Below are 12,083 nucleotides of genomic sequence, written 5' to 3'. Positions count from 1 at the left end.
GGATTGATAAATTCCCAAGGAAAGGACTTAATACATCAAGAATTAATAAAGCAACTCTTAGTGGCCCTACGAAAACCAAAGAAGATAGCGGTGGTACACCTTAGCGGACACCAACAGGGGACCGATTACAAGACTAGAGGAAATAATGCAGCAGACCTAGAAGCTAAGCAAGCTGCCCTCAGGGAATTGGTCCTGAGGCAGGAGAGGCAGGAAGAATTGACACATGATGAGGCCCCTTCGTTTACACTGAAGGAAGAACAAAAACTGAATCAAATGGGAATAACTAAAAACACAGAAGGGAGGTGGTATCTAGCTGACGGGAGAGAGGTACTGCCTAAGTCAATAGCATCTCAGGTGCTGACCCAGTTGCACGAATGGACCCACTGGGGAAGCCAAGCTTTAATAGATCATTTTGCCACTAAGTACATGTGTATAGGCCTACATAATTTAGCTAGACATATTACTCAAGGATGTATTACGTGCTTAAAGATAAACAGAGCCGTACAAAGAAAACTGCCTATGGGGGGAAGACCCTTGGCCACTAGGCCATTTTCTAGAGTCCAAATTGACTTTACCGAATTTCCTAAAGTAGGAAGATATAAATATGTATTAGTCATAATAGACCACCTCACACATTATGTAGAGGCATTCCCCACAACTAAAGCAACAGCTCAGGTAGTAACAAAAATATTACTCGAACAAATCATCCCTAGGTATGGGGTAACAGAAGTAATAGATTCAGATCAAGGACCACACTTTACATCAAGAATCACTAGAAATATAGCTGAAGCCTTGGGAATAAAATGGGAAGAACATACTCCCTGGCACCCACAGAGTTCAGGGCGAGTAGAGAGAATGAATGAGGAACTAAAAAAGCAATTGGCCAAATTAACACTAGAAACTAAGCTCTCATGGATAAAATGCATTCCCCTTGCCCTCTTAAACCTTAGGGCCCAGCCCCGGGCTGACATAGGAATATCTCCCTTCGAAATGTTATACGGAATGCCATATGATGCGGGAACCCCTAAAGATCACCCGGGGGTGTTAGATAAGAACATTCAAGCTTATATCACGGAATTAATGAAGTATAAACAGGAATTGTGGAAAAAGGGACAATTGACTCAAAGACCCCCTCTGGACATTACCCTCCATCGAATAAAGCCTGGAGATTGGGTTCTGATAAAGACCTGGAGAGAAACCACACTGCAGCCTCGCTGGGAAGGTCCCTATCTAGTATTATTGACTACCAATACTGCCATCAGAACTGCTGAAAAAAAGGATGGACACATGCTAGTCGTGTTAAGGGTCCAGTACAAAATCACGAATGGAGAGTCACTAGTCCGGCGGGTGATTTGAAAGTAAAACTGTCACGAAACCCTCCGTCAAGGAAAATGAGAACATGAATTAACAATGATTGTATAAACGTATCAGTATAGAATTTAATGTAGAAGGGAATATTTTGACTATTGTGAATGCAACTGTTGGGATATGTTTTAGAAAGGTAGTGGACCCACTGCGGAAACAGGGATACACAAATTGGTTATTAGCCTTCAGAGTGGCCGTGGAAATTTTAATAGAAGGGGGTAAACCTGGGGGTGAATTTAGATCCTTACCAGCATCACTTAAGTGTATAACCAGTGGGAAAAAGAATAGGGTGCAGTACCCCAAAGACCCACTTAAAAGGGAAGCAAAACCAGCCCCTCCTGAAGAATACTCTTGCTGCCGAGAAGATTATACACCCCATGGCTCGAGGCAACCGAGTCGATGGGCGAGGCAGAGGAGATAAAACATGTGGAGGGGTCTGCTCCATTATGAATGAATCCAAAGATTTAGAATCCAGAAGATACCCCAAGACTGGAAATAACTCCCCCGAACAATTAAAGACTCACTACTGCAGTGGGAAAACTGCCTATCTAAAACTAGCTCAATTGATAATAATATTAAGTCTCATTAATGATGGTTGGGGTACAGAGGTACAGACACATGAGCCATTTAAGTGGTCCCATCAGAAGTAGTGTTACAAAATAGAAGGGGGTTGGATCTTCTCCTATTGCAGCAAGGGGGACAATGTGTGGCTCTTAAAGAACAATGTTGCACCTACGCTGATCAAACGGGGGTAGCAATAGATACAATGGCTGAACTAAGAAAACAGTTAGAACAAAGAAAAAGAGCCCAGGAGTCGACAAGAACTAAAACGGTTTAATGAGCAAAACAAAATAGTACAATAAAAGAAAAGGGGGGACTGTGATAAAATGTTTGCTCATTAAGACCGGGATGTAGTAGCATTGTGGTGGAGTGCTTGTTCATTAGGACCGGGATGTGATGGTGGAATATGGAGGCCACAAGGGTTGCAGAACACTCTAATTTTATGGGTAGATTGTGTACTCTGCATAGTTAGTGTGGCACGATCACGACCGACCAATTAAAGGACAATACACTCGGGATGGACCTTACAAAAGAAGTTGCAAGGGACGGGAAGGCGCGGCAGTTGGAGGAACGAGGATTCCCCTGTCGCCCAGCGCTGAATTGCCTTTTTGTTTTACCCGCTACAATTAATAAAAGTTTCTAATTGGAACATTATCGGCTCATTGCTTATAAATTGATGACATTCTCAAATTAAATTCCAAAAATATGATCCATGCAAACTTGTTTGGTGTTGGGAGTTGGTTGGGAGAGCAGGGAGGACATGATAGCTTCAAGGGCGTTATGGCCTTGTGAGAAGGCTTGGGGAGAAAGAGGGGCAGTGGGGCAGAGACTAGGCATCGAGGGTCCCGAGTCCTCACGATGTCTGCGTATTGTTGAACTGTTTATTTGAGTGGAAGGCAGCCAGTCATTTGTTGTACCATGTCTGGATTATCCAGTCATATTATTCCATGAATGCAGTTGGGGTATAAAAGGTTGTTTGCGCAGTAGTAAAGTTGTACTCAGTTGTTAACTCATACTTGTGGGAATACAAGAAAAGCTGTTCAGAGCAGCAGCTGTGGAGCAAGATAAACAGCATGGGAACCAAGGACACCTCTGCAAGGAGAAGAAGAATCTCACAGCTCTGATTGGTTATGTGCCTGCATGGACAGTTGAAAAGTGTTTTGTAGAATGCTTTGTTGACATGTAAGATGTTTGGGAAAGTTGTAAGGGCGGATGGGAAAGTTAGAAAATAACAACTTGTGAAGGTATATAAGGGATGTGAGAACTTGTAATAAACGATTTGGATCGTTCACATCTGAGTCCGTGCCGAGTCGCTGCAAATGGCGCCCACAACGTGGAGCAAATCAACCCGCGGCTGAGCGAGCCCGGTCCGGCAGCGCCGCCCGACTGAACTTCGGAGAGACTGTTTCGCGCGCACCCGCCCCGTTCTGCAGGACAGAAGGTGAGCAGTCGGGAACTATGGGGAGCTCACTAACGAAGGAGCAGAAAGTAAATCTTGAAGTATTGCGGTCAGTGTTACCGTATCAGGATAAGACTGTGTCTACTAAAGCATTAGCTACTCTTCTTAAATGGATAAGCAAAAATGTCCCTGAATTTCCAAAAACTGAGTTCTCTCTCGATGGAGAACTTTGGGACAAAATCGGCTCAAAACTCTACGAGGCTTCTCTCGCTAAAGACAGAAAGGCTGCTAAGCTGTTGCCCGTTTGGAGCCGGATAATGGAAGGGATTAAGCAATCACGACGGGAAAGAATTTATTCCGACCATTCCCTGCCGCCCTCCGTCCCAACCCCGCCGCTGCCTCTCGCTGCGGGACGCGGCCCGTGCCCGGATCCGACCGGCGGCTCCGACCCCTCCCCGATTCGGGGAGACGAGGGGCCGCGGCCGCCCCCCTTCGCGCTCCCGCCGTTCGCTCCTCCCCCGACGTTCGCCGCGTTGCCGCCCTCTACGGCGCCCTCGCCCTTCGCTCCGCCTACGACGCTCGTCGCGCCGCTTCTGCCCTCCTCCCCCCTCACGTCATGCGCTGCTGCGTCTGTGCAGCCGGCGTGTAACGTGGTTAAAGACACGGACGGATCGAAACCAGGGGATCGTTGTGACCCCGGTCCAGAAGATCCAGAAAGAGAATCGGACGCATTTCCTCCTGATGATACTTTGAAGGAAGCAGGAATGACAAATTTCCCTACAGCGTACTGTGATGTCTTAGAGCAATGCAAAAAAGAAACAATATTAAGGGGTGATGCTGACACGTTGCAGACCTTTCCTAATCAGGTCCCCCGTTTGGAATCTCTGCCTTATGAGGCAGTGAAGGAGCTAAGGGAGTCAGTGAGAACATTCAGCCAGCCTTTACATACAATCTTTTGGTTGCAAACAGTGACACTTACACTATGACCCCTCACGATTGGAAAACTGTGTTAAGAATGATCCTCTCTCCTATGCAATACACCGTGTTTATGACTGAATATCAGCTACATAATTTGACTGATAGCTCTTTGCCTCCGACTCGGACAAATCCATGTGGCACAGCACCTCTTCAACTGTGTCAGACAGATGTCACTCACGTTCCTGAATTTGGCCGTCTAAAATATGCACATGTAACAATAGATACTCATTCTTCTTACGTATTTTCCACAGCACATACAGGTGAATGCAGTCTCAAGATTTAGAGTTTAAGGCATTAGCTAGGATGTTGTGTGCTTCTTCTATTTTAGTAATAGATCAGATGTGTATTAAACAGGATTTGATCTAATCAATGCTAGAATCTACAGGAATAGCTCTTTTAATGTTTTAGTACTGTTTGGTTATGATGTTATTAGCCTATTAATTAGCTTTTCTTAATTTGCAAAGACAAAACCTGGAAAGGAATCCCAGGCAAAGAGATGACCCTGTATCATAGAACGGATACCTCTTTTACATCCAATTAATTGGGATCTGAACATATAACCATGCATCATTTTAGACAAAAGTGCACGCTAATAGAACTAAATTTGATGGTTTATTCTGTTTTCCAAGCAGGTGTCCCACTTGGGCTCTATATCACGCACTGGCCATGCGGATGTGGTGTACAACTGGAAGAAATCCTTCAGATCCTGAATGCAGGAGAGAATCTGTGATGGGTGAGAGAGGAAATGTGCACCTTGAAGCAGGGGACGCCCTGCTGGCACTACCTGTCACATCCACCACCAACATGGCTTGCTGTTTCTCAAGGGAAAATAAGTAATAATGCCCTTAGTGATACTCTAGTACATTTGTCCTCTAAAACTGGTTCTATTTGACATGCTATTCCATTAAATTGTGCGATCATTAATCAATTATTAGCCCAGATAACTCAGTTGGTAGAGCATGGTTATGAACATCTTAAAAGCATTTACTGCACAAATTTTAGTGGTCATTAAAAATCAATATATCAGAGTATATAAAAATTGAAGCCTTTTCCTGATCAGTTACGGATTAACACAATGGGACCCTCATGGATTTATTTTCAGGTTGCAGAAACTTAGGTTGCAGTACAAACATGTTTGTTCTTTTTAGTGGGTTTAACAGTAATGTTGTTATGTTGTATTTGACTTGTCTCTTTTTTCACTTTTAGAGTATTGTCAATCGAGGCCTTGATTGAGTTATAATGATTATGTTATTAATATAAATAGTGTTATTATTTTATAGTATGGTAGTAGCTTGTCAATAAACAAAAAAGGGGGAATTGTGGGAATACAAGAAAAGCTGTTCAGAGCAGCACCTGTGGAGCAAGATAAACAGCATGGGAACCAAGGACACCTCTGCAAGGAGAAGAAGAATCTCACAGCTCTGATTGGTTATGTGCCTGCATGGACAGTTGAAAAGTGTTTTGTAGAATGCTTTGTTGACATGTAAGATGTTTGGGAAAGTTGTAAGGGCGGATGGGAAAGTTAGAAAATAACAACTTGTGAAGGTATATAAGGGATGTGAGAACTTGTAATAAACGCTTTGGATCGTTCACATCTGAGTCCGTGCCGAGTCGCTGCAATACTGAGTCGTCTCTGAGTTCCACAATCCCGCTCCCACAGGAATGGGATGAAATGATGAAATATTGATTCCCAAAGATGAAACCTGGAAAAATGAGTCAATGAGTGAGCATACCTGCCAATGAAACGGAATTCATGTCTGGAATTACGCCGGGCAAATAGCATGGAACAGAAGTAAAATTTCAGAAGGAAAGGTTATCTGTGGCTAATGTGGTATTTTTTTAAACGTGGTGTTATTTAATCAAGTTAGTCCTGACAAAAAGCTGCCAAAGCACTTTTTAGTACTTTGATGCCATACAGGGAGCAGGCCCCAAGTCCAGTACAGCTTATATCAAGCTGCTTTTTGCTCACAGCTCCCTCAACATCTGATTGTCTGAAGTGTGCTTTGCTGAAGGGTCACTGGATGGAGCTGTACTGAAAGCAGCAGGTCCTACAGTGAAGATTAGGATGCCCAAGTGTGCAGCAGTCTCTTCAGTTGCCTGGGGTCTGGCCTTTCTAGATAATCTGTTCCAGTGTTTGAGCACCCTCATGGTCAAGATGACTTTTCTCATGTGCAAACTGAACCTGTGATGAGCACACCGTTACTTTCCACCTTGTGACTATGGTCAGTTCATCTTATTCACGTGTTGTAGTGGTATGGTCTTCTCCTGTTGTCTCTGTGCCCAAACCAGTATTTTGATAGTTTTTGTTCTCACAGAGTCATGTAAGTAGGTAGTGAAGTATTGCTGTGTGCTGTGTATTAGTTTGTATGTCTCAGGTGGCTGTAGTTACTTGGTTTATCACGTGCCAAACTTTTATATACAATATAACTATGAGCAACGTGCATATTAGAGTTAGTAAAATCACAACAGTGTTAAGAAGTATGAAATTAAAAGATCCTGTGGCTTTTGTTTGCCATCCAAAACGAGTTTCCTACCAGTGGTGTTCTCCATCCTTCTTTGCTCTTTGCAAGATACTGCATCTGTCTTCTGCCTTGCGATGAGCGGTGATTACAGCCTTAACTCCATTGTTTCAGATGCATCTTAGCAGTTGACACAGGTTGTCGCGCTGTAGTAGTTTCACCACCAAGGTGAAGTTCATTCCGATGGTAGTAGCCTATAAATTCATAAAATGCAACGAGAGCTGAATGAGTTGCATCCTGTAATTATAGTGAAGTTACACGTGCAGGTATCTGAGCAGTTGTTTGTTGCATAGAGATGCCGTACAGGCATATGATCCGAAAGAGTTCTCCTATACCCTCATGCTCTTTGAAGACATATGGATTCATCTTCAGGATTTCATCAAGAAGTGTTTCAAAATGGCAAACGTTTTGTTCAGTGCCAGGACAAATGTCATGGGCTTTGATGGTGTTGCACTCACAAATAAATGGTTATTATTCCCATGCAACTCACCTGGTAACATCTACAGTTTGCCATTTGTTTCAGTTTTGATAAGCCCATACTCTGTGCTCAGATGGGCAGAGTATAGTTCTTGTTTTAGTTTATTTCTAGTGCTATGATATGGTATGTACTGTAGCATTGTGTGTCACTGAAGCGAAAGCTGAAGCCTTCTTGTTACTGATGAGGAGGGGTTTGGCCTTTTCTCCCAGGACCTGAGGAAATGGCCGCGAGGTGTACCAGGGCAGATTTAGATCAGGAAAACCTTTTTCTCTCTGAGAGTGATCTGGCACTGGAATGGCAGCCCAGGGAGGTGGTAGAGCCAGTGTTCAAGAGGTATCTGGGTGAGGAGCTACAAGATATGGTTTGGTAGCTTGTGGTAGCAATGGTGATGGGAGGATGGCTGGACTAGATGATCTTATAGGCCCTTTCCACCCTTGTGGTTCTGTAATTCCATGATTCTGAGCCCTATGGAAACAGCATCTTGGGCTATTTGAAGTCCATCTACAACCACCTGGTGGTCCCTTTCATTTATTCTTCCCCACTGAGGCAGAATATCAGACAAGAAACATTGCTTACATCCTAATGCTGATAGAGAAGACCACAACGACAGTTGTAATGTGTATAAAGCACTTGTTACTGTGCTTAGTTTATTTATGGGTGTTTTAGCATCTGTGGTGGTGAAGACCCCCATTCCTGTCCCAGATGTATTCTTGAACAGGGACGCAGTGCTGTAGATGTTTGTGATGGAATCTGTTGTGCCAGGCATGCCTGGCTGTTTTGTGAAGAAGGGCGTTTCTGTGGCGGTGCACCTGTGCGGCCTCCTCATGCTGCTGCTAACGACAGCCCCTGCCTACTCAAAGCTCAGGAACGTGTCCGAGTCCTCGAGCTGTATCCCGAGCATGAGCTCAATCCAGATGACTTTGCCGGTGGCGGTGGTCAGCTTGAGCTTGCAGAATCGGTTGGAGGGCAGCATCTCGACCTGCACTGTTAGCGATTGAGGTGTATCCAGCCAGGCTACTGTCACCAGTTCCTGGAACCAGGCTGCAGTTTCCTCGATATCCAGGTAGGAGTCTTGGCAGAGGGTTTCTAGGAGGCTGGGCATCTGCTCTTTCCTCAGCCGGTCCTCAGGATGGTGGAGGAAGCACATCATGTCCCCCACCACCCGCTCCCTTATGCAAGTGCAGGTGAGCTCCACGCGGAGGCGGGAATTCCTCACCCCCGTCCTCGCCCTGGGGCCGTGCTCCAAGTGGAAGACATGTTCCGGGGGGGCCTTCAGGGGCACGAGCATGCGGTAGACGACGGAGTCCTTATCGGTGCTGTTGTTTTCTAAGCCAACGCCCACCCCAACGGCTTGCTGCAGCCGTGGCATGAAGAAACTCTGGGGAATTATCTGACAGATGCTCACAAGTTCATACATCAGATCCTCCACCAACGCGCACATGCGTCTCCTGGTCTTCAGCGGCCAAATGGAGAACGGATAGTAAAACCTGCTGACGAAGGTAACGTCATCGGAGCCTTCGTGGTACATCGGCTCCCACATCTCAATGTGAGGTTTTCTCCGCTTCTTGGTTACGTTTTGGATCTCCATTTCCTCTTGCATATCTATGCACAGGACCAAGAGCAAGAGCAGGAAAAGCAGCACTGCAGTCAAGGCCCAAGTTTTCCAAGGCAGCTGTGCAATGACGTGCCAGGGTTGCACATCCATCCTGCTCTGCTCGATCTCCTCCAGCATCTTGGTCATCTGCTCTCGCAGAAACACCTCACGCTGACGCATGCGTTCAAGTGTTTCTGCATCGAACTCATCACCAACAAAAGCCAATCTCTGCGCCAACAAGGCGAAGAAAAACGCCAAAGCCATGATCTGGAAGAGATGAGAGAGGGGAGGTCAGTGGGGCTGGGTGGGAGCTCGCGCACGGCTGGGGGAGCGGGGCCAGGAGCCGCAGCCCCTGGGGTCAGGTAGGAGCGGGGCAAAGGGAGCTGGGAGGCAGCGGGGGCTGAGGCCGCTGTTTGCGCCCGGCCCAGCACAGCCTTCCCCCTGCTGCTGCACTCACCGCTGGCCCAGGCCAAAGTGGAGCAGCGCTGCCCGCTGCTGGCCTCGATGCCAGCCCTGCATTGTGATGCACTGTGTCATCACAGACGCCCCATCCCCAACCTTTGGCTCCATTCTTCAGCCCCCCCTCAGCTGCCCTGGGCCTCCATGGTCGCGACATCGGCCCTGTTCCGAGGCACGTGGCCGGACTCAGCTCCCAGGGAGTGAGCGATCTCTGTGTGCACCATCTCTGCCAAACCCCGTGGGATCTCACTAGGAACCGCAGCCGCTGCTGTTGATCCAGAAGCTGATGCATTGGTTTCACCAAAAGAAGGGCACTTATACTGCTGTTTTTCTTTGTTTGTTTTTTAAAGTTTATTAAATTTTATTAGAACATATACATCGATGGAATATATTTTTTTTTTTCTGATCTACATTAATTGTATTTTCAGTGTGGCCGAAGACAGTTCCTCTTCACTCCATGTGGCCCCGGCATCTAAAAGGCTGGACTAACATGGCATACGCAGAAATGCCGGTGGCTACATGGATACGGATGTCGCTGCTCAGTCTTCTGGCTGCTAGGATAGATGTCTTCGTGGTCTTGCAATACTCCAAAGGCTGCCTTAAGTAAGCAGCTTCTTTTGAAATCCATCAGACGTAGCCTGCTGTAGCTGCTCGTCTGTGGAACAAGTGGGTGTCTCTTATTTCCCATAGATCAGCAGGCTTGCGAGCCGATCTTGCAGCTCCTCCACATCCTGCAGCGCCTGTTCATGTTTGTCCGGATCCTGCACCAGGTGCTGGAAGAGGTTGAGCGGTTGGGATGCTCGGAATTCCTGCGGCAAGATAATCTCCGCAGGCACGTCCTCATTTCCTATGAAGAAATGATTCAGGCATTTCTCCTCCACGCAGCAGCGCAGGTAGCGCACGATGTCATCCACCCGCAGCAGGAAATACCTCCCTTTCCAGCTCTCCAAAGGGATGGCAGTCAGGAGGTGCATGAGCACGGTCTTCATTTCATAGGGATAAAAGTGGAGGCCAACCCGGATATAGGCAGCCACTTGCATGTATCGGACATAGAAATTGTACTCCTCGGCATGGGCAGCGATGTGCTGGAAGAACTTCACCTCTGCCACCGCACAAGTCTGTGGCCAGGTCGTGCTGGGAACACGACCAACCTGTATCTCCTGGCTGTTTAGAAAGATGTCTGTATTGTCCTGCTGGACGCCAAACAGAATGTTGACAAGGTTCTCTCTTTTGTTCCGATCTGTCACAGTCAGCCTGCAGGAGCGCCTGCGCGCCTCCACATAAAGTCTGCATGGTTTTGGCAAACACATGCGTTCCCAGGCATCTTTGATCACTGCCTCGAACCAGAAGACTGTCTTCTCCGTATCTAGGTAGGAGTCAGTACAGAGTTCATGTAGGAGGCTGGAGCGCTGCTTTCCCAGCTGTTTCTTGGCGGTGTGGAGGAAGCACTGCATACCCATCTCCTGCTCCCTCCCGCACGTGCATTCCAGATCTACACGGATACGGGAGTTCCTTGCTGGCAGCTCCCCTGGGGTGCCCAGATCCAGGTGGAAAACGTGCCCACGGGGAGCCTTCAATGGCACAAGCAGGCAGTAGACGGGTACGTTCTCAGGGGGGGACCAGTCTTCATAGGTACTGCCCACCCCGATGGGGTGCTCTGGCACCGGATAGAAAGTATCTACCAAGAGGCCTTTGCAGATATTGATGAGGCCACTGAACAGCAAGTGCATCTGTCTGCAGTTGCTTTCATGGCTTTCAACTGGCCAGAGCAAATCAGCAAAGAAAAGATCCTCCTTTTCCACTTCCTCTTGCTTCTCCTCCTGCTCCTGCTGCTTCTCCTCACTGATGGAGCTCTCCTCATCACTGATGTCTTCAGTTCTCTGGAACTTTTTATAGATCTTCCACATGAACCAGAGAAAAAGGAAGAGAATGCAAAGAACACTGCAAACCTTCCAGTAAGGCAACACAGAGAAGAGCAAGGCTTGAATATCCACCCTGCTCTTCTCCAGGTTCCTCTCTTCTAATTGCAGAGGCTTTTCTTTCTGCTCTCGCAGAAACACCTCACGCATGCGTTCAAGAAGGCTGTAAACCTTCCAGTAAGGCAACACAGAGGAGAGGAAGGCACGAATGCCCATCCATCTCTGCCCCACGTTCTCTACGTGCTGCCACTGCAGTGTCATCTGCTCTTGCAGAAACACCGCACGCTCACGCATGCGTTCAAGCGTTTCTGCATCCAACTCATCACCAACGAAAGACACTCTCTGCGCCAACAAGGCGAAGAAAAACGCCAAAGCCATGATCTGGAAGAGATGAGAGAGGGGAGGTCAGTGGGGCTGGGTGGGAGCTCGCGCACGGCTGGGGGAGCGGGGCCAGGAGCCGCAGCCCCTGGGGTCAGGTAGGAGCGGGGCCGAGGGAGCTGGGAGGCAGCGGGGGCTGAGGCCAGAGCTGCTGCTGACTGCCCAGAGAGCCGCTCACAGGCTGCCCTGAGCGCTCGCTGCCGGCACTGCAGGCTCCCAAACCCCTCGCGGGCCGCTGTTCGCGCCCGGCCCAGCACAGCCTTCCCCCTGCTGCTGCACTCACCGCTGGCCCAGGCCAAAGTGGAGCAGCGCTGCCCGCTGCTGGCCTCGATGTCAGCCCCGCATTGTGATGCACTGTGTCATCACAGACGCCCCATCCCCACCCTTCGGCCCCACCCTTCGGCCCCCCTCAGCTGCCCTGGGTCTCCATGGC

At 47.9% G+C, this 12,083-nt stretch overlaps 3 protein-coding genes across 9 annotated transcripts in view; 1 reads left to right on the top strand and 2 right to left on the bottom strand.

The window, feature by feature from the left end:
* SYT16 (synaptotagmin 16) overlaps positions 1–12,083 on the top strand; it is a 160,929-nt gene that overhangs the window by 105,245 nt on the left and 43,601 nt on the right. The window lies entirely within an intron of this gene.
* On the bottom strand, positions 8,151–8,759 carry LOC146760807 (inositol 1,4,5-trisphosphate receptor-interacting protein-like 1). Its single transcript, XM_085549593.1, has one exon. The coding sequence runs from the start codon at positions 8,739–8,741 to the stop codon at positions 8,151–8,153; it is 591 nt and encodes a 196-aa protein (XP_085405719.1). The 5' UTR covers positions 8,742–8,759.
* LOC107315405 (inositol 1,4,5-trisphosphate receptor-interacting protein-like 1) lies at positions 9,773–11,650 on the bottom strand. Its single transcript, XM_085549570.1, has one exon. It carries the CDS (start codon positions 11,648–11,650, stop codon positions 10,031–10,033), a length of 1,620 nt encoding a protein of 539 aa, XP_085405696.1. The 3' UTR covers positions 9,773–10,030.

The sequence above is a fragment of the Coturnix japonica genome, chromosome 5 (assembly GCF_054131305.1).
Source record: "Coturnix japonica strain WE chromosome 5, WE-NBRP24, whole genome shotgun sequence".
Lineage (NCBI taxonomy): Eukaryota > Metazoa > Chordata > Aves > Galliformes > Phasianidae > Coturnix > Coturnix japonica.
The sequence above is the reverse complement of the archived record's forward strand: the minus strand, read 5'-3'. Positions and strand labels throughout refer to the sequence as shown.